The 20,052-nt window shown below is 48.2% G+C and overlaps 2 protein-coding genes across 2 annotated transcripts; both read right to left on the reverse strand.

Annotated features, from left to right (window-relative positions):
- Positions 1-249: 249 nt before the first annotated feature.
- Positions 250-3,105, reverse strand: IL1F10 (interleukin 1 family member 10). The gene is made up of 4 exons (XM_063079063.1): positions 3,074-3,105; positions 1,187-1,272; positions 758-885; positions 250-462 (listed from the first exon to the last, which is right to left on the reverse strand). Exons 1-4 carry the CDS (start codon positions 3,103-3,105, stop codon positions 250-252), a joined length of 459 nt encoding a protein of 152 aa, XP_062935133.1.
- Positions 3,106-11,944: 8,839 nt separating this feature from the next.
- On the reverse strand, positions 11,945-16,133 carry IL36RN (interleukin 36 receptor antagonist). The gene is made up of 4 exons (XM_063078821.1): positions 15,921-16,133; positions 14,443-14,528; positions 13,139-13,266; positions 11,945-12,999 (listed from the first exon to the last, which is right to left on the reverse strand). The coding sequence occupies exons 1-4, from the start codon at positions 15,947-15,949 to the stop codon at positions 12,775-12,777; spliced, it is 468 nt and encodes a 155-aa protein (XP_062934891.1). The 5' UTR covers positions 15,950-16,133; the 3' UTR covers positions 11,945-12,774.
- Between the last annotated feature and the right edge of the window lie 3,919 nt (positions 16,134-20,052).

Below are 20,052 nucleotides of genomic sequence, written 5' to 3' on the forward strand. Positions count from 1 at the left end.
GCTTCTCACCCTCCTGCCTCCGTCTCATAAGGACGCTTGTGATTCCACTGGGCCCACCTGGATTACTCAAGATGGTCTCCTCATCTCTAGGTTCTTAATCACATTTGTAAAGTCCCTTTTGCCATGTCAGGTGACATATTCACAGGTTCTTGAGATTAGGATGTGGACGTCTTTGGAGCGCACCAAAGATTATCCTGCCCACCATAGACCTTGAGCAGGGGCCCAGGCTGGAACTCAGCCTCTGCCTTCCTACCGACTCTGTTCAAAGTAGAACTCGGTGCGGGCCGAGGGCTCACTCTCCTCAGCGAGACGTACTGGTTGCTGGGGCTTTGCCGGGCCACAGAGGAACCAGCCAGGCCAGGCAGCAGCCTCGAGCCTGAAGGCAGAGCCCAGGCTGCTCTGGAAGAAGGTGAAACGCGTGGCCTGCTCGCCACCTTTGTACAGGTCCTCGATACTCACGTCCTGTGGGGGCAAAGCAGCAACTGCAAGATGATGGCACTGATGGAGATGTCAACCCCAGAGGCCACGGGGCTTGGCCAAAGAGGGACTTGACAGGGCTTTACCCAGGGTGCCGCCTTCTGCGGGTTCCGGAGGGCAAGGGTCTTGGTGCTGGGTGCAGAGGGAGGGGGTGGAAACCTGAGGGAGGGGGGCATGGGGACCTGCCCGGGGAATCAACAGTTGGACACAGAGATGCCAAAGCATTCTGGGGGCCAGGCCGGGTCTGCATTGTACCCCAGAGAGGGGAGAGGTCTCTCACCTCCAACTGCAGGGAAGGTCCCTCTCCCGTCTCCACACATGCCAGGCAGCGACTGCCTCCCTGGATCCCCAGGAGGATGGGGACCTTGGTGCGGTCCAGGCCTCTGTTGGGAAGTACACAGATCTTCTCTGGGAGGAAAGAGAAAAGAGAATCTGGAGATGAGGGGACCCCAGATGGCAAGCTCTTGGCGAGCAAAGGCTTGGGCAGGAAGTGACTGGGCCTGGGCACACCCGGCTGGCCCTGCACGTAGGCTGCAGGAAGAGGCAGGACTTCTCAGGCATCATGCCCCTGTCTGGGAGAGGCTGTGACTGCTCCCTGCCTCTTGCTTGAACCTCCAGCCTCCAGTGGGGAGGGAAGGGAGAGAGAAGGGAGGGGCTGTGCTAGGTGGAGAGTGGGTGAGTGCCAGGGGTGGAGGCACCGGAAGCTCACCTGCACAGCAGTTGTCTGCTTCAGGATCTCCCACCAGGAGCTGGCTGTCTCTCACGTAGACAGCCTTCTGGTCTGCATCTCTAATTCTGGAACAGGATGGCAGTGCTGATGGCCCACCCCCTTCAGGGACCCCTAAGACCCCATCCCCTTCCCCCACTCCCGGCCCCCAGGCTCTGAATCACAACACTGAGCATTTGGGGGACTCTTTTCTCCTCCACCATGAGAAGTGGGGCATGACTCCACCCAGGAGCAGGTGCAGACCACACCAGCCTTCAAGCAAGCAAGGCCGCCTGGGCTCGTGCTTTCCAGAGGCTGCCCTTCCTGCCTTCACGAGGGTCCCTGGAGGAGTAGGAGGAGCCAACACCTCTCATGGAGGGTAAAGGACGTTTCCGACTTCTTGAGGAATGTCCTGGTGGGGCTCAGATGTCTCTGGGATTCAGTAAGCCTTATCCCTGGTTTTCTGGGCCTGCCCCTATTTTTCATAGATGTTTATTATCTTTAATAAAGGGATTAATGGAGTGCATGATGAATTCAGTAAGACTTATCCCTGGTTTTCTGGGCTTGCCCCTATTTTTTCATAGATGTTTATTATCTTTAAGAAAGGGATTAATTGAGTGCATGATGTTTCAGATATTTTGAAGACTTTTTACAGGAGAAAACCCACAAATCAGACCAAAAAACCCTCCTATGTGACAGTAAATATCCAACATAGTTCCCACCCCACTCTAGGCCAGGGCGAAGTATGTTCTCAGTGCCAAATATAGAGGGTGAGCAGGGAGCTGGAGCAGGGCCTGATTCCGGTCATTCGGGAGTGGCCGTGGTTCTAATGAGCAGCCCAGGAGGGTAATACGTGCTGGGGAAGCTGAGAGAAAGCACAGCGAGCATGCAGGACATCGAAGTCTTGCAGGTTATTAGTTCGGTTGCCTGGCTGGTTTCAAAGATTCCCATCAGCAGCTCCCAGGAACCAGGGAGTCTGCGTTACCTCTGAGGGCAGAACCTCTGGACTCACGCCACCACCTCCAGGAGATTTTCTTCTCCCAGTAACAGCTGATTATAATACTGTCAGCTAATGACTGTATGTGTTTGAAGCAGGTTCACTTGTACAATAAATTCAAGGGTCCGCAAAGTTCCTGGGCTTGCCCACGCCATTCCCTCTCCATCCTCAATAGCAGGACCTGACAATGTGCTCGCCAACAACGTACCCAAGCCCAGTGCCCTCGAGCACTGACAGCTGCTTTGTCACTTGTGTGCTTCTTGGCCAGACTGTTCCTTTCTGGAGGCCAGGACTGCCCCACACCTTGTCCAGGACAGCACAGTGCCCATGGGAGGAGTGGAGGAAGTGCATCCTCGAGGTCAATTCTATTTTGTTTTATTATGCCTCATCTCATTCCTCAAAGGGCTTGAGGGAGTTTAGGACATCACAGTGAGCTATACTAAGGATGCAAATCTTGAGTGAAGTAAGATGCAAGTAAGAGCTAGAAGCTCTGACTGGGAGTCAAGGCCGCAGAGGCTTCCAAAGATATGCTGTCATTGAGATTCAACATTGTCTCTAGCAGCACAGAGGATGTGGCATCTGACCCCTTTTGGTAGCTGTGGGGGAAGTTGTTTAACATCTTTGGGCCTCAGTTTCCAGATCTGTAAAAAGAGGTTAGGAACACTCCCCTTATAGATTTTTAGGATAGAGGCAGGACAGAAGAACGCTGGCATCTTGCAGATGCTCAGGAAAGAGAGCTATTGTAATTGTGGTGATAATGAAGCTTAATTATGGGGCTCTTGAGGTTTCTAAGGTGAGAAGAGCCTCATCCCTCTGACTCAGCCTTCCTCCCTCTTCCCATGTGATCCCCAGACCCCCTGATTGAGAAAGTGGGACATGCCAGGACGACTTACATGTAGTATCTTGCCATGGGGAGGGAGCACATTCCTGCAATCAGGGGTGTCTGGTCCTCCCTGAGGGGGAGCAGAGAAGGGCTGTTAGAGGAGGGTGGGTGGGGCTGGGGGCAGACAAGCGCTGGGCTCAGCACTGCCCGGCCACAGGCTGTAAGCGCCCCCCACCTGCCAGAATCCTCCAAAGTTGCCCAGCCCGGGCAGCTCTGCCTCTCCCTCCCGCAGGGCTGCGAGCCTGGGACAGGCACACCCACACTAGTGCCAGTTCTGGGAAAGGGGAGAACAGGTTCCCCCAAATAACTTAGCCAGGACGCTTCCCAGGCCTGAGAGGGGGGTGTGGTGTGCTCTACCTCACAGTTTGGGGATGAGCCCAGCTCAAACCCAGACCCACTTCCCAGCTGGGCCTGAGGGCCACCACGCTTTTGTCCGCCTACCTAGCAAGGGGTCAGATATCCAGAGCCCAGAGGGGAGGGGGAAGAGCAGCACTACGGGGAGGACCCCCAGTGGCAGTGGAGCAGGCAGGATCTCCCTGCAGAGGCAGAAAGCACCATTGCTAGGGACTGGACTCTGCCGAGACTGCTAGAAAGAGCCCACCCAACACTCCCCCATTCTGCTCCAGATGGAAAACAGCACTTGTGTTTTTGAGGGAGAACAACCTAAAGATAGTGCCCTGGGATAAGCTCCAGGCTACTCTGCTCCTTCCCAGTGGGTTGCCCTGGCTTAGAGAGCTTCCCTAAAATGACCATGCTTCAGAAAGGCCATTCCAAAATCTAGCATGGAAAGGAACCCAGAGCCAATCAGAAGTCGGGAAATAGCCCAGAAAAGTAAATGCAAGGATGGCTAGGGCCAAGGTTTACCCAGCAGATCTGATTCTCACCCAGTAAGAAGAGAAAAGAAAAGAAAAATATGTAAGAAAACAGAAAGTAAGAGAAGATGAGAAACAAAAGAAAGAAGGTAGGAAGAAAGGAGTGGGGCTCAGAGAGGGGAAGAGGTGACATGGAGGGACCTCTGGGAAGGCAGGCAAGGAGGACAGATGGATGCTGGGGGCAGGACTTCCGACCACCATGGCACCACTGAGTACACAGTCTGGGCGTCAGAGGAAACAGGGCTGCAGCCAGAGAGGTTTAGTGCTGCATCTGCCACTCTGTCACCTTGCACACATCTTTTTCCATCCCTGGACATCGAGGTTGGAATTTAAGAGTTGGTGGAAGTGAAGATAACAGGGTCTGAATTCTGGGTGGACGTTGGTGTCGCGAATCAGAGTCTTAAAGCATTTCGTATGCTTTGATATCATATGTGTTGCCCTTATTCTAAGGAATAATAGTGGATCGCCCAAATGTTTAGTCACAAAGATGTTCACTGCATTATTTTTTATAATAGTGAGCAGTTGGAATAACCTAAATGTTTAGTAATAGGTAATTGGCTGAAAAAATGATGGCAAATTCAGTAAATAAAAAAGTATGTGCTTGTTAAAAATGATATTGTAGAAGCCTGTTTCATGACTTAAAAGTTTCCAAAAAAGTGAAAAATGCAGGTTATAAATAATGTGTGCATTATAATTCCATTTAAATCCACACACATACATAGAAACAAAGAAACATAGAAACTAATGCTGGGGTTACAGCACTTATCGCCCAGATTATGAGTAATTTTTATTTATTTTTTTTAACATCCCTTAACATTTTTCCTATAATGAACATGAATTTCCTTTGTAGCATGAAGTAAGTTTTAATTTTCTTAAATGAATTGCTCAGTTAAAGTCATTGGCTCCCAAATGTGCCTGCCCATCCAGTTCCCCTGGGGGACTCTTGATAAGTACTACGTGTATTTCCTGGGCTGAGGGTTCTGATTTAGTATGGCTTGAAGTGATTCCAGAGGTCAACCAGGCTTGGGAACGGTATTCTTCTCACTCTTTAATGAACACAGAAATCACCTGCAGCTCTTGTGGAAATGCAGATTCTGATTCCCTCAGTCTGAAGTGGGGCCTGAGACTCTACGTTTCAAACATGCAGCCAGATGATGCTAATGCTGCTGGTTCCGGGACCACACCTTGAGCAGCAAAGGACTAGACGATCCCCCCAGCCCAGCTAGTCCAACAGCAGCATGACCTCGACACAAGCCCTCTCAGTGTTGCGCTCCCTCTTGGTCAAACTATTGGGGCTCCTGTGGTGTGGTAGCAGAAGTATGGGCAGCCTGGTCGATGGGCATGCCAACATCCAGGTGGGGCAAGCCAAGGTGTGGAGACCAAGGGCTGGGCCCTACGTGAAGCTGGACAAGTGGGTTGAGGACTCCCACTCTTTGTCAATGTCAGTTCAAAGAGCCAGCAGAAACCCAGCATGATCCAGTCCAGCTGGATCCCTAGGGCCCTGGAAACCTCCCATCCTGGCACAGCCAAAAATTCCAGTGTCTGTCCTAAAGACTCCCATACCAGGCTCCCTCTGCCTGGCTTCTGGGTGGATGGGGAGCAGTGAGTAGAAGTGAGAAAAGTTGGCTTCTAGCGCACCCTGAGCCTAGGATCCTGGGGCTCAGCCTCCACTGTGGTCCCCTCAATGTACCACACACCCCATCCCCAAAGTTTTCCCCTCCCCATTGTCCTCAAATGGTTTTTCACTGGGCTTTGCCCTATACCCCTCTTTTCTTCCTCTCTGCCTGGACACAGCCTCCAGCTCTCCCAGACCTCCTCAGCTCACCTGTCCTGGGTCAAACACCACCACGTAGCCCCAGGCTTCCTCCATGCTCTTTTGCACACCACACCTGTCCTGTCCTGCCCTCATCTCCTTCTCCTACACATTATCCGTGTGGGTCTGTGATCTCAAGGCCAATATCAACTTCTGGGGAGCCACATCCGAAGACTATTTTTTGATTTTTTGGTATTTGGTCGCTGCCCTCTTGGAAGCTTTGCCATGGATTAACTCCCTTCACATGTCTCCTTCTCTCTTCTCAGGGCAATTGTAGGCTCTGCCTCCTTCTGGGGCTGTCCGTAAGGTGGAGAGTCACAAGACCAATTCCTGAGCACTTCTATCTCATATCCCATGGAACTATGACTCGATTTCTACAGCTGCAGTGATCATCTTGGTCTAGTGCCTCCCAAACCCAGATTGACATCCTACTTTATCTCCAGCAGTTTGCAGGACAACCTCCTTTGGATGTCCTGCCATCACACCCAGCCAAACATATCTAAGGCTGAGCTAATTATCTTCCCGTCCTAACCCACATATCCCTCCCAATTCCATTTCTCTCATGGCAATAATATACCTCTCATCAGTGAAATTCAAAACCTGAGAATCATTCACAGTATCTCCCACTTCTGACTTTATGTCTGAGTTATCGACAAGTCCCAATAGATTATTCCTTTAAAATATAACTTTGTGTTCTTAATCGCCATAATAGCTGTGCTCATATTCCTGGGTTTTCTACCTTCAATCCGACCCAGGCTGTGTGAAGTTCCTGGACTCATTTTCCCAGTACATCTCTCACACCCTGGCCCAGCTCTAATCTGCAGTGGCTGCCCATTTGGTCACCATCTGGCCCTGATTTCCTTGTATTACAGTATCGCACTTCTCCCTGGGCTCTAAACCACCCCTGCAGGCAGCATAACTTCTTTCTCATCTTCTCAGTGGGCATACTCGGAGTTGTCTTCAATTTCCCCGCCTCACAAGTCACTCCTGCTCAACACTGTTCATTCAGATCTTTCTGTATTTATATAACTGGACATGGTGTCAGTATAAATAGCTTTAGTATCTATTTCTGTCAAATTAATTATCAGCTCAGAGTGACAGCTCAGACGTACAGGGTTATGTCGCTTAACCTCCAATTCTCAATTTGAGCATTACATGGTTATTAAGGTTCTTTCTAGGTCAAACTATCTACGATTCAATGACTCAGAGTTTAATGAATCTTTCCCTTACTATCATAACCCTACTCTGAACTCCTACTAAATTTCACTGTATTGTTTAGTGTTGTACCTAAAGACATTTGTCTCCCTCATAAAAGCTAACAAGATCTTGAAGTCATGAAGCATGACTTCTGGCTCACTTGAGGCTCTCCAACCACCTTAACTGACATTCCTTTATTCTGATGAGCAGGACATAGAAACACACACAGCAGACTTGGAACGGTAAGGCCAATCAGAGACCTAGCTCCACTACCAATTGTTCTTGCTACCTTTTGTCCCTGGGACTCCAAATTTATCATCATTGGCATGGGAGGTTGGACAAGGTCAGTATCTTTCAAAACAGTTTTAACTTTCGCCATAAAATTTTACACAGAAACCTAAAGAATGGATAAAGGAGACCTGTTTTAGCTGAAGCGGGGAGTGATACAGACCCGAGAACCCTGCTAGTATTTCTCTCGCTTACAGACACTGGGGACTTCCAGGGAACTGAGGAACTCCCAAGCTTCTCCAGACACTGTTTGAATACCCCTGGCCTACACGATTTCTTCTGAGTTTACTTGCTAAAATTTGTGGTTCTAAACATTTTAAAATCTTGATTTGACTTAGCCTATACCTTCTCCCCAAATCCCTCTAAATGCTCCTAGACTTATTTAGCATGTTCTGTGGAGGGGCTACCTTGTTACCTAGAGATCTTGCCAGGAGGAGTGAAGGGGGCAGGGGTGTGTGAATATCAGAGATATTGACAGAAGGAAGAAGAAAAGAAAGAGATGGACTGCCTGTCCACCACTGACCTGCAGATCCTGGGGGCCTGGAGCTCTGATGCCTGGAACTTCCCGCTGATTTCTCCAGGCATCTGAACTGAATTTATACTGTGTGCTCAGGGTGGGTCAGGCCTGCAGCAATCTCTGTAATTGGCTCCAGGACAGGCAAGAAGAAAAGCCTACAGATTTCAAAATGTCTTTGACACAGTATGGATAATAAGAAGGTGGGGATGTTAATAAGTGTTTGTCAAAGGGGGAGAGGGTCACTCATAAAGCCTTGGCAAAGGCCAGGTACTAGGCCCCCGCTCTGCAGCTACTGTCATTGACTACGTTATTAGTGGTTTGACAGCCAGATAAACAGTGCTGGGGTCAGATGTCTTTGGTGTCCCATGGAGCTCATCCTTGGCTTGGAGAAGTGAATGCAAGAGAGAGTGTGTCTGAAGAGCCCCAGCACAGAACACCCTCTGATGCCTGAAGCCAGAGAGAGCCAGAGTGAAAGCAGGGGCTGATAGCATTGTGAGTGTGGCCCTGTTTGAAAAGATAAGATGGAAGTCTCTGCTTTTCAGTAGATTTAATTTGCTGGTACTAGTCTTGAACATCTAAGAAAACCCAGCTGCAGAAAATATTGACCTTAGATTCACTCTGGGACTGGGCAGGTGCCATGTACCCCGGACTACTAGGGAATAGGACAAGTGAGCAGGGCGGGGGTAAAAAGCATTTGTGTCTCTAACTGACATTACTCAACAGTCCGTCATCCATCATCCATCCATCCATCCATCCATCCATCCATCAATCACAAAGGGCAGAGAAGCTTATGGTATTATGTTCTGCAGAAACCAACGGCCTTATTGTAATTCTCCAACAGCCTTATTTTAATTCTCCGTCTTAGGTCATTTGCAGTTTCACAAAGGGTTTGATGAGGAAGTAGGAGAGGCCAGTCCAAGTCCCAGCTGCCTACGGGATGAGAGATGAGAAAAGATGGGCAGAAATGGGGCCAGATTTCTGCTTTTTAAGGACAATGATCATTCTTCAACCTCTCTCCTAATCTCTCATCCCTCTGTGGGAAGAGTCAAAGCGTGGGGTGTTATATCAGGTGATCATTGAGTGTTGACCAACCGTTTACATGGCCATGTGACAAAGACATGCACTAGACAATCCCTGTTGTTAAGTAGCTTTACAATCCAGCTAGGGAGCTAAGTCATAAACACTTGCAAAGATAATTAAGAAGACCAGACTCTCTAAGCTGCATGTCAAAGATTTGTTGGAGATAATAGTGGCAGAGAAACTCCTTGGGTAAAATAATTCTTAGGATTGAAAGGACATTAGACATGACATCATAGTCTCCCTCCAAACGGAGAAATCCTTGTCATAGCATCCCTGAGAAACAGGCTAATTAGGCTCTTCCTCAACACTTCAGGAATCTCACAACTTCTTGTGGAGCCCTAACAGTGTCTGTGAGCCTTGTGGTTAAAATTTTGGGGTCATATAGTAAAAACAGCCTCCACGTAATTTTCACCCACTGGGCCCATTTGTGCCTGAACTAACAAGTGTATTCTACTTGGAAGGCCTTCAAGTGCTTGAAGGGGGTTCCCTGTGCATTGCTTCTTCAGATAAAGACCCTTAGCACCTTAGCCTCTTTTCTTATGACCTGGTCTTGGGATCTTCTCTGTTCCTCAGCCTCTACAACTGGCACAAACCCCACATGATGTGGGCACACATGGGACCTCTGTAAATACAGGCCCAGGCTGGTGGCCTATCCTGAAGTTGTAGAAATCTCACACACTAAGTCTTTCACTTGAACAGTCGTGATGCCAGGGTTCCCCAGCCCACGCGTTCCTGAAGTTAGCATTTTATATTCTTGCCTTTACTACTGCGTGTCATCCTTGCTAAAACCCCATCATCCTACATATGATGAAGTAATCACTGAAGGCTGGAAAAAGCTTCAAGAATGAGGTGGAATTTGAGTTGCTGTTCCCTTGTTTAGATTTGTGGAGGATAGGGAAAGAATATTTCAGGATGGAAAACTAGTTTACACTCACTGGGCTCCAATTCTTTGCCATGCATTATGCTAGGTGCTCAGAGACAAACTGATGCCACTCTGACCTTGAGGTCATCCCGGGGACCACAGACTCCAAGCCAGCTTACTACAACACAGGAGGTGTGCACAAAGCTTCGCCAGAGCAGAGGGCCAGGGACCTCAGCTCAGCAAAAGCTTCTTGGAGAAGGTGAGGTCTTATCAGGGCATTAAAAAATGAGAGATTTCTCTAGGCAGAGAGGGCGAGTGAAGATCCCCAAAGCTGAGGGAGCGACATGAGGCTATGCCTGGCCCACAAATAGAGAGGGTGTGAACAGTGCCGCGGAAACACAGCCTGGTGCCTGGAGCCAGGGTACTCGGCAGCCCTGAAAGGCCTGTGATAACAGCTGGGCTGCCTGTTCCAGAATTTCAGCTGCATCAGGGCTGGAGCTGCTCAGACCCAGGGAGGCAGCCTCTTCTGTCCTGCACACCTCCTTGCTAATCCGCAGCAGACTCCAAACCTGCCAGGCTGGTCTGACAGGTGAGGTGCAGGTGGAATACCCAGGGCACAGATATGGGCCCCTCCTCTGGCTTCTGCTCTCATCCCCCAGGGTTTAGTTAGGGACACAGGAGACAGTCCCTGGCACATATGACTAGAGGTTCAAAGGTAGTCAAGGAAGACCTAAACCTTACAGAAACAGAATATTCAACAAATTTAGTACAATCAGCTTTTAAATAGAACATCTGAGTAAATAAGAGGGTCATTGTTTATCTTGAGAAGGAAAATAAAAATATTGCAGAAACTTGCAATCATATTAAGATAAAAGCATTTATTTCTATTTCCCTGCATATCAGTTATCTATTGCTGCATAATAAGTTACCCAAAACATGGCAACTTAGAACAACACACATGGATTATCCCACAGAGTTTCTGAGGGGAAGGAATCTGGAGCAGCTCAGCTGGGTGGTTCTGCCTCAGTATCTCACTGGGCTGCAATCAAGCTGTCAGCTGGGCCACAGTCACCTGAGGGCCTGACAGGGCTAGAGGACCTGCTTCCAAGCTCACTTATGTGGCTGTTAGCAGGGGATTTCATTTTTCACCCCAGGGGTCTCTGTAGGGCTGCTCGTAGCATGGCAGCTGGCTTCCCCCAGAGCAAGTGAGCCATAAAGCGGAGAGAGGGAGGGAGACAGAGACAGAGACAGAGAGGAGACAGTGCGCTCAAGTAGAAGCCACAGTGTCTTTTATAACCTAATCTCAGGCACGGCATACCATCGCTTCTGCAATATTCTGTTGGTCACAGAGACAACTCTGGTACAATGTGAGAGTGGACACGCACGAGACATGAATACAGGAGACGGGGATCTTCAGCAGCTATATTAGTTTCCCAGAGCTGCTATATCCAATTACCACAGACTTGGTGGCTTAAAACAACAGAAATGTATTGTCTCAGCTCAGGAGGCTAGAAGTCTAAAATCAAAGTATCAGTGGGACCATGACGCTGCTAAAGGTTCTAGGGTAGAATCCTTCCTTTTCTCTCTCTAGCTTCCGGTGCTTCCCACAACCCTTGGTGGACCCTGGCTTGTGGCAGTGTCACTCCAATCTCTGCCTCTGTCTTCACATGGCCTCCTTCCCTGTGTCTCCTCTGTGTCTCTGTGTCCTCTCCTCTTCTTACAAGGACACCCGTTACATTGGACTTAGGTCCACCGTAATGCAGCAAGACCTTGTCTTAATTAAATGCATTTACAAAGACCCTATCTCCAAATAGGGACATAGTCTGAGGTTCTAAGAAGGATGTGAATTTTAGGGGGACCCTATTCAACCAGTACAGCCACCCTCCTAGAGGGCTTGGAACCCCGGGGGCTGTGACCATTCCAGGAAAGAAGTACAGGATAATTTTGTTTCTGTAAATTCCTTACCTGGGAGATTCCAGCCACATAAACCCACCGCACCCTCCACCTTGTGGCTTTGCTGAGGTCTGTTTCCTGATCCTGCTGCTACTGACCAGAGCAGCAGAGCTCAACTCAACTTGAATTTCACTCTGGGGAAGCAGAGGCCAAGGACAGTCAGAAATGATGTCTGCTCTGCTTACCTCGACATTAATTTCTTTTCTTATAATTACACAAATAATCCATCTTCATTGTAGAAAAAAATAGGAAATACAGTTAAGTGAAAAGAACAACAACAACAAAAAATCACCTGTAATGCCACCACCCTGACATTCCTAAAATTGAAGTAAACTCTTTCAGATCTCTCTAAATATATAGACAGGTTTTTTTTTAAAAAAAAAAAAAAGTAAAATTACAAGGTATGCTACTTTGTAAATTGCTCTTCTCACTTAATACTCCATGAGCATCTTTCCATGTAAATAGAGACCAGCATCTGGAATTTGAACTGTACCTTGGGTTTCTACAAGGAGTGGCATGCCCTGCCATCTTCTGTCTTCTGAGGTGGCACCATCTCCTCTGACACCTCCACATTCTCATTCCCTCAACTAGAGGTCAAGGGTAGAGATGGCAAAGGAGCATGTGGTGGTGGCAGGATTCAAAGGAAGGGGGTGCAGGCTGGGCCGAGGACCTGAGGTCCCTGATCCATGACCACCTCCCTCTCTGGCACAGAGGTGAATGTCAGGACCTCATGTGGGGAGCTGGTGGCCCTATAGTGCTCAGTTGGGGACAGGCAGGCCTGTGGGGCCAGGGCACTGGGTCAGTTACCATCAAGCATGAATGATTCCTACTCCCCCACTCCACCCCCATGGGAATTTTTTTATGTTACTCCCAGTTTATCCCATGTGGTTTTTTACAACAGTCCACACCAGTGGCACCAACCAATGGGGAAGGAAACTGGATTGAGCCCCAAATCTCAAAATAATTTATCCAAACTGGGAACCAGAAGAAGAGAGAGAGTGGCCACCAGTAAGTCAGAGGTGGGGGCCCCAAGAGCAGAGGGGGCGGTCACCCTCCACAAGTCTCTTCCTCCATCCCTGCCCTCTTCCTGAGCTGGCTCTGCCCAGGGAGCTCTGGTGGGCACGTCGCCCTAGTCACACTGCTGGAAGTAGAAGTCCGTGATGGGGGCATCTGAGCCAGTGTCCTCCTGAAGCTGGGTGAGCTGGACAGGCTGGTCCACTTCAGGCATGGTGCAGAGGAACCAGCCTGGGTAGGCGGCTGACTCAAAACGGGAGGTGAGCCCCATGTCCCGCCGGTAGAAGGTGAAGTTCTTGGATTCCTTGGCACCAAAGTAGAGCTCCATGATGTTCACTGGCTGCCAGTAGTGGGGGAGAGGGGCATGGTGGGTGAGGGGCAGCAGCGGGGGTGGGAGAGGGATGGGCTGGGTGAGGGCAGGAGGCAGAGCTGCCATCCACAGAACCCTGCATGGGGCGACAATGACCCGCAGGACTCACCTCTAGCTTCAGAGTCGGTTCCTGCCCCGTCCCACACGACAGGCATTTGCTCCCTCCCTGGATGCCCAGGATGACTGGAGATAGCCTGGCATCCAGCCACCGATTGGGGACAACGCTGATCTCCTCACCTACAGGAAGGAGGCCATATGTACAGGCCTAGGCTGTCCTTTATTCCCCTCTTCCCCTGGACTCCAGGGAGCAGGACCGGTGTGAACATCCTGCCCCCAGGCTGGGCAGAAGGGAAGCTTGGTAGTGGCTGTTGCATGGAAAAGGCTGGACTCTTGCCAACTGGCCCAGAGTGGACATCAAGGCAGGAGCACATTGTACCACCCCCACCCCCCATGTTCAGGGTCAAATCTTCAAGTCTTCTCTAAACCTCAATGTAGATTCAACCACCTCCCTTAATGCCTTTTAGCTCTCAGTCCTATTTTCTGAAACTGAGCCTGCCATCAGAATTTAGACATTTTTTACCTACTATGAGACTCCTGAGAGCAGAAGAGGGTCTCTGTCCTCTCTGTACATCCCTCCGCCACCCCCACACACCCATACACATGCTTGACTATACATACACATTGCACGTATACACACATGCACCGACACATGCATGCATACACATGCACACACGTGCACACAAGACACACATAACCATAAGACATGCACATACGTATGCACAACATATGCACACACATACACATGCAGTGCTCACACATACATACCTGTACACATACACGCACACACACACAGAGCCTAGCAGAGGGATCTGCCTGGCATCTGTGCCCAGTAAGGGTGTTCCAAGTGGGCAGGTGGGCACTGTTTTAGACAGAAGGACCTGTCACAGTGTGTGGGACAGACTGAATAAGGACAAGGTCAGATGGTGCCACCTGTTCTCTAGGTCCAACTTCTCTGACCGAGGACCCTCCGAGATCAGAGGGGACCCAGGGTGGAGAGGCAGAAACCCACTACCGTATGGGACACAGGCATAGGGAAACTGCTTTCGTTCTCTCCTTAGCCTGGCTCTCAGAGAAGTGGACTATTTAACCTACATCTACCTGTGAGGGAATGACAAAACAATTGTCTTGGAAAGTATCCCCACCTCTGCAGAGAGGCTTCAGGTGGCACCAGGGTCTGTTATCTCACTTCACTGGAAGGTGTAGTGTTTTTTTGTCCTCAATCAGAGCTTGGTTTAATGCATCAGGACTGGGGTCTGCGGACCTATGCAATGTGCATGACTGTTGTAAGCCCTCTTCAGGCCCCCCTCAGAGTGTGTAGAGACCCAGGAAAGTCAGTCATGTTTTGCCACCAACCTTTAATGATCTTCCCTGCATGCAGCCCTCCAGCTAGAAGCTGGTTTTCATGCAGATAGAGCACCTTCAAAGCTGAATCCTTCATTCTGAAACACCGGGAAGGGATGAGACACCGTTAGAGGAGGGGGGCGCACCTCAGCTTGCCCTGGTTCCAGGGCATCCCCAGTCTCAGGCATTTTGTCTTCTCCCCTCCCGCTGTGCCTAAAGCAATAACACAACCTTCTCTCCCAGCCCTGCTGGCCCTAAGCCCTACCAGTGAGTCAACCCACAACTCCCCATCTGAGACTATTCAACCTTTTCTACTCCAACCATCTTCTTCATGTGCTTTGAGGGGAGAGAAACTGGTTGTGAGTCAGAGCCCCGGGTCTCATCCCGCTGCTGCTGAGTCACGCAGACAATGCTCTCACCCTCTCTGGGCCTAAGCCTCCCCTTTGCCAACATAAGATGACGGGTCAGACAACACTCAGGCCTCTTCCCATATTAAAATCTGATTCTGCAGTTACTATTAGAGACATCCTGGTATATTTGCTTCCACTTGATTTTATATTCCCTACTAAGTAAGGAATTTCTTTAAATTCAAAATTCTTAACACTTTACTTTCCAATGTTTTTCTCATCTGTGACGTCGATTGATTTTCTGACGTCCCATGAGATGAAAGATGTACCCTAAACTGGGTTTCTCCAGATGTTATACAGGGAAAATGTATGCAGCGTAAAACTTAGTCTAGTGTTTGGCCAAACATGATTAAACAATTTGCATTACTTGGGAAAGCTGCAAAGACACTAATATGCTGAGTTGTGCTTGTTCTCTTATAAAGAGACACAGAAAGCAGCATTTCCCACATTCACTTGATCAAAGAGCTCCACTGTAGAAAGCATCTCATGGGATTGGAGCCCATAGAACACACTTTAGCAAATGCTATTCCAGACTCTGAGTTCAGTGAGAGAAAGGGGCTTTCTCATCTGCTGCTGTAGCATGCAGAGCATAGCAGAGTGCCTGGCTTAGTACATGCTGGTGGATGGACTGACTGACTGAATAGTGGTTTTTGTTTTATTTTCCCCCCAAAGGGCAGTGAGGAGGCAGTGGCACAGAGTGGTGGGCTGACATCCCATCACGGTGGGGGTGGCAGCAGCAGGGCTCTGTGCCAGGTCTCCTGACTCTCATTTTCACTATGGATGGACCAGGATGCAGCTTCAGGCTGGGTGACTCACTTGCCCCCCTTAGCATCATGGAACCCTCCAGAGGTGGCCTGCCCCGGTCCTGCCCCAATCCTCAAAAGGCTAGAAGAACTTCTCTAAGGGCATTAAGGTGCTGGTCACAACTTCCCAGCTGCCCACTCTCCCTGTGACAGCCCCAGCCAGGGCACTGGCAGTCCTTCCTTCTCCCTCCCTCCCTTGCCCAAAAAACTGGACAACTGGTCTACCCAAAATTCACTTCCCCCTGGAGGACACCACCAAATCAGAGGCCCATACACTCACCGGAAACACAGCGCCCCACTCAGGACCATCTTGAACTCCACAGCGTGTAGACTCCCGTATTCTGAAACAAGTAACAGAAAAACTTAGGTGGAGACAGAGCTCAGCTGGCGGGTGCCTGGGTAGCAAGCAGCCTCCTGAGTCCCCCAGCACGTGAGCAGCCTCCACAGAGCAGAGAGTCTGGGTCTGGGGTCAGGAGAGAGCCTCAGTCCTGCCAGCGCTCCCGAGGACACCTCAGAATGCTGCCTTCTCCTGGCAGGAGCCTGTGGTGTCTGGCTGCTCCTCCAAAAATGCCTCAGACTTTTAAGTAATGCACAGGGAGGATCCCTGAAACTGCCACAACCTGGGGAGGAGCAGGGTTTCCCACAGTGATTTCACACCACCCTAGGCCTCCAGGAACACCTGCTGCTCATTATCTCTCTCAGGGAGGGAAGCTTCTGGAGATGGTTTCCTACTAGCAATTCTGAAGAACTTCCCTGGGGCTTTCCCTCTCTTCGTGCACACTCAGCTCCCACACCTCAGGGGCTTCCAGACCCACGGGAGTCAGTGCAGATAGCAGCTCAAGGAAACCAGACGTTGGAACAACCCTCTTTCCTTCCTCACTCTCTCCCTCCCTTCCTTTCTTTCCTTCCTTCCTGCCTTTGCCAGGCCTGTGGGAGATGCTGGAGGTGGGGCTCTCCTGCTTAGGCGATATTTAGACTGCATGCTCATTGTGGAAAAACCTGAAAACCCAGATCAGCAAAAGAGGAAAACCTGAATGCTTGTCTCTGTGAGTGCATCATCAGAAAACCAATGATAACACTCTTTCCTCCACACACATATACAGGTAACCATAGACAATGTTTCACAAAAGTGCATCATAGAATCTGCTTTTTTCAGGTAGCAAAATAGTAGAATATTTTTCCCTACCAAATATGGATAATGACGTCATAAGTTTGAATAGCTAGGGAGTATTTCATTGAATAGCTGTAACATCATTTATTTATACCAATCCACTGTTACTGGTCCTTTATGTTGCTTTCTGTTTGGGGAGGGGTTTTTTTGCTATTGAAAATCATGTTGTGGCAAACATGTTTGTATCAACATCTTTGCTCATGTGTCTGATTATTTCCTTAGGAAATAAAATCTAGCTTATGCTACTTTCTGGTATCTGTCTTGAGAGATCCTAGCAAGAATAGGCTGCCTTTAGTCTGTATCATAGTCTCTTATTCAGCAAATATAGGTTGAAATCCATAAGCTGTAGTAGACTGTGTTAATGCTTTGAGAAAATCTGTTTTCTTTCAATGAAACAAACATTTGCATAGGTTTTCCTGCCTCCAATATTATCCCCTTGATATATGCTAGTGAATGAATGCTGGAAAGGGGAAAAAAAGAATCAGATCTTCTGAGTAATGCGAACAAATATTAGAGAAGAACAAATCCTCACAAGAGAATCCTATAATTCCATATTTTTTATGTTATAATATTTGATTCTTTAATTGATCTTTCTTAAATACCTAATTAGTAAAATAATATGTGCTTGCGAAACTAATGCCGTTTTAACACCTCCATGCACTCTGTGATAAATCTGAATTAAAGGTAAGGGTCAGTGCATAACAGATAATTTAGTTATGTCTTAAGTACCACTGATAACCATTTTTAGTTAAAGCATAAATTTTGAAGAAATGATATTCAGACAGATAGGCCAAAAAGTCCTTAAAGTGTTCAAGAATTCATAAAAAATATTGAGCTCTTCAAAAGGTAGAGAAGAACCAACTATTTGCATAATGTCATTCATATAATAAACACCTTTCAGAAAAATAAAGTTAATGTAGAAGCTGCCTCTTGCAAATTGACTATCAATCGACGAAATAGAAATGACACTGACACAGTTGCAAAAAGCAAAACAAAACAAAACTCCAGAAAGAGTTGGCCTATAGGCAAAGTGGTTTTAAGCAAACAGAGTTTCATTTACAAGGTGACTGTGGGAGAAGTGGATATTGTTTTTCCTAAAAAAGCCATCTGGGCAGAGTGCCATCTGCCCAGGCGGCCTTCCCTGGCCTCTGACCCCAATGAGCTGCACCTGTGTGCCCACGGGGCATGGCTATGGAGCTAAGAAAGCTCTTTCCACATTCTGCCTGGTAGAGAATGATGTCGGCACATGGCTGGCACCCCAGAGGTGCAGCAAGCTTGCTCAGGGGACAGGGAGATGTCTCCACTGGCTCTGTCTCTTCCGAAACATGCTGAAATGGGGCTCGAGCCTGGATGAATGAGTGGAAGGATGCGCGAATGAGCTAAGGCGAAAGTGAGAAAAAGAAAACAAGCCTTCGTTAAGAAAAATCCTCCAGACTGGAAAATAAGACAAAACGATGACGGCGTGTGCATTCGATGTTGTACTGGAACATCATCAAACAGGCCCCGCCATCGACTCGTTCTCTAGGAAACATCCACCTTTGCTTCACATACAAATTGCTACTGATTAGGTCACAGACTCTGTGAAGTTAGATGTACACCAAGAGAAGATTGCTAAATTGCAAATTATTCCTGTCTGATAGAAAAGATAACTCCAAAGGGTGCAGTTTTATTGCCTTGCAATCATAAAGCAGTGTTTAAAAGTGTAACTCAAACCTCCACTCCTTGGATTATCTTTTGATAATCAGCATTACCATCCTGCTGGTTCCCTCACTTCCTATACGTTTGTATAAGAGTCAAGTTTTGAACTTTTGAAACAAACTTTGGCACTACCTAAGGACAATGTTGCTTTGTCCTTTATTCACATACCATGTGTGGTGGTTTTAAAATATGTCCACAAATTCTTGGAAACTTCATCCTTTAAGAGGTGTGACTTAAGTCCACTTTCCTTGAGTGTGGGCTAGAGGTGGTGACTTGCTTCTGGCGAACACGGTGGAGTGACAGTGTGCCACTTCCAATGCTAGGTCACAAAAGGCATTGCAGTTTTCTCCTTGTTCTTTCTTGGATTACTCTATTGGGATGCTCAAGCAGCCCATGGAGAGGCCCACATGGTGAGGAACTGAGGCTCCCTGCCCACAGCCTGTGAGTGAGCGATCTTAGGAGCAGATACTCCAGCCCCATTCAAGCCTTCAGAAGACTGCTGTCCTGGCTGACATCCTACCTGCAACCTAATGAGAAACCCTGAGTCCAAACCTCCTATAGAAGCCAATTTTCTGACTTCTAATTCTCAGTACCTTTGTGAAATAGCAAATGTTTCTTGTTTTAAGCTGCCAAGTTTGGGGATAGTTTGTTACACAGCAGTTGGTAACTAATACACCTTGTTGTCACCATTGGCAGTTTCTACTCCTGTTGTTTTCTCGTTCTCCATCATATTCAGTAGGTATCCCTCCTTCTCAGCAAATATTTCAATTCTTCATGGACTTTGCATGCCTAGAATGTGCTATAGCCTGCAGAGGGGCAATGTTCCCTGCAGTGACTTGTCACCACCTTTGTGAGAATGGCAGTACCCCTGGAGGTAGATGTGGCTCCTGCTCTTGATATAGAGATAATGACCTAATAGCACAAGTGTGCTCACCTGTATGAGTATGTCAGCACAAGCAATTTACTGTAGTAGGACAGTAAGTTCTCATGAGGGAGATACATTTAACAATAATGAAAATAAACAATGTTTATTTGGTGCTCACAGTGTCCCTGGAATTACGTTTAGTGGTTTGCCTGAAATTTTTTTTTTTTTATCCTCCTAACTGTCCTATGTGGTAAATACTATTATTATCTCTGTCTTACAGAAGTGGAAATCTGGCATAGAAAGTTTAACTGTATTGCTATATTGTTTTATATTGGACCAGAAATTAGTATTACAGGCAGAACCAAATCCAGGAAACTTGATCAAAAGCTATTGACCCCAAGACATAACACAGCAGTCTGAGGGATCCTTTTACCACCTGAGTCAGATCATGTCACTCCTCTGGTCTCCATACCTCTGAGAGTAGAAGGCAAGTCCTCACCGTGCCTCCAGGACCCTACACAATCAGGCTTCTGTTCACTCTTGGCTTTATCCTGTCACTGCCCCATGTATTACATTCCAGACCATGGACCTCCTTCCTGCTCTTCTTTGAGCACGCCAGGCATGCTCCTGCCTCAGGGCCTTTGCACTGGCGGTTTCCTCTTCCTGGAAAGCTCTTCA

This window comes from Cynocephalus volans, chromosome 14, assembly GCF_027409185.1.
Source record: "Cynocephalus volans isolate mCynVol1 chromosome 14, mCynVol1.pri, whole genome shotgun sequence".
Taxonomy (NCBI): Eukaryota; Metazoa; Chordata; class Mammalia; order Dermoptera; family Cynocephalidae; genus Cynocephalus; species Cynocephalus volans.

Excerpts from the sequence above, each read along its gene's own strand:
- IL1F10 (XM_063079063.1), bottom strand. The coding sequence starts at position 3,105 with ATGTGCTCCCTCCCCATGGCAAGATACTACAT. Across the intron at positions 1,273-3,073 it reads CCCATGGCAAGATACTACAT|AATTAGAGATGCAGACCAGA; the intron begins GTAAGTCGTCCT and ends ATCCTGTTCCAG. Across the intron at positions 886-1,186 it reads AGCAGACAACTGCTGTGCAG|AGAAGATCTGTGTACTTCCC; the intron begins GTGAGCTTCCGG and ends CTTTCCTCCCAG.
- IL36RN (XM_063078821.1), bottom strand. The coding sequence starts at position 15,949 with ATGGTCCTGAGTGGGGCGCTGTGTTTCCG. Across the intron at positions 13,267-14,442 it reads TGCAGGGAAGATCATTAAAG|GTGAGGAGATCAGCGTTGTC; the intron begins GTTGGTGGCAAA and ends TCCTTCCTGTAG. Across the intron at positions 13,000-13,138 it reads AACCGACTCTGAAGCTAGAG|CCAGTGAACATCATGGAGCT; the intron begins GTGAGTCCTGCG and ends CACTACTGGCAG.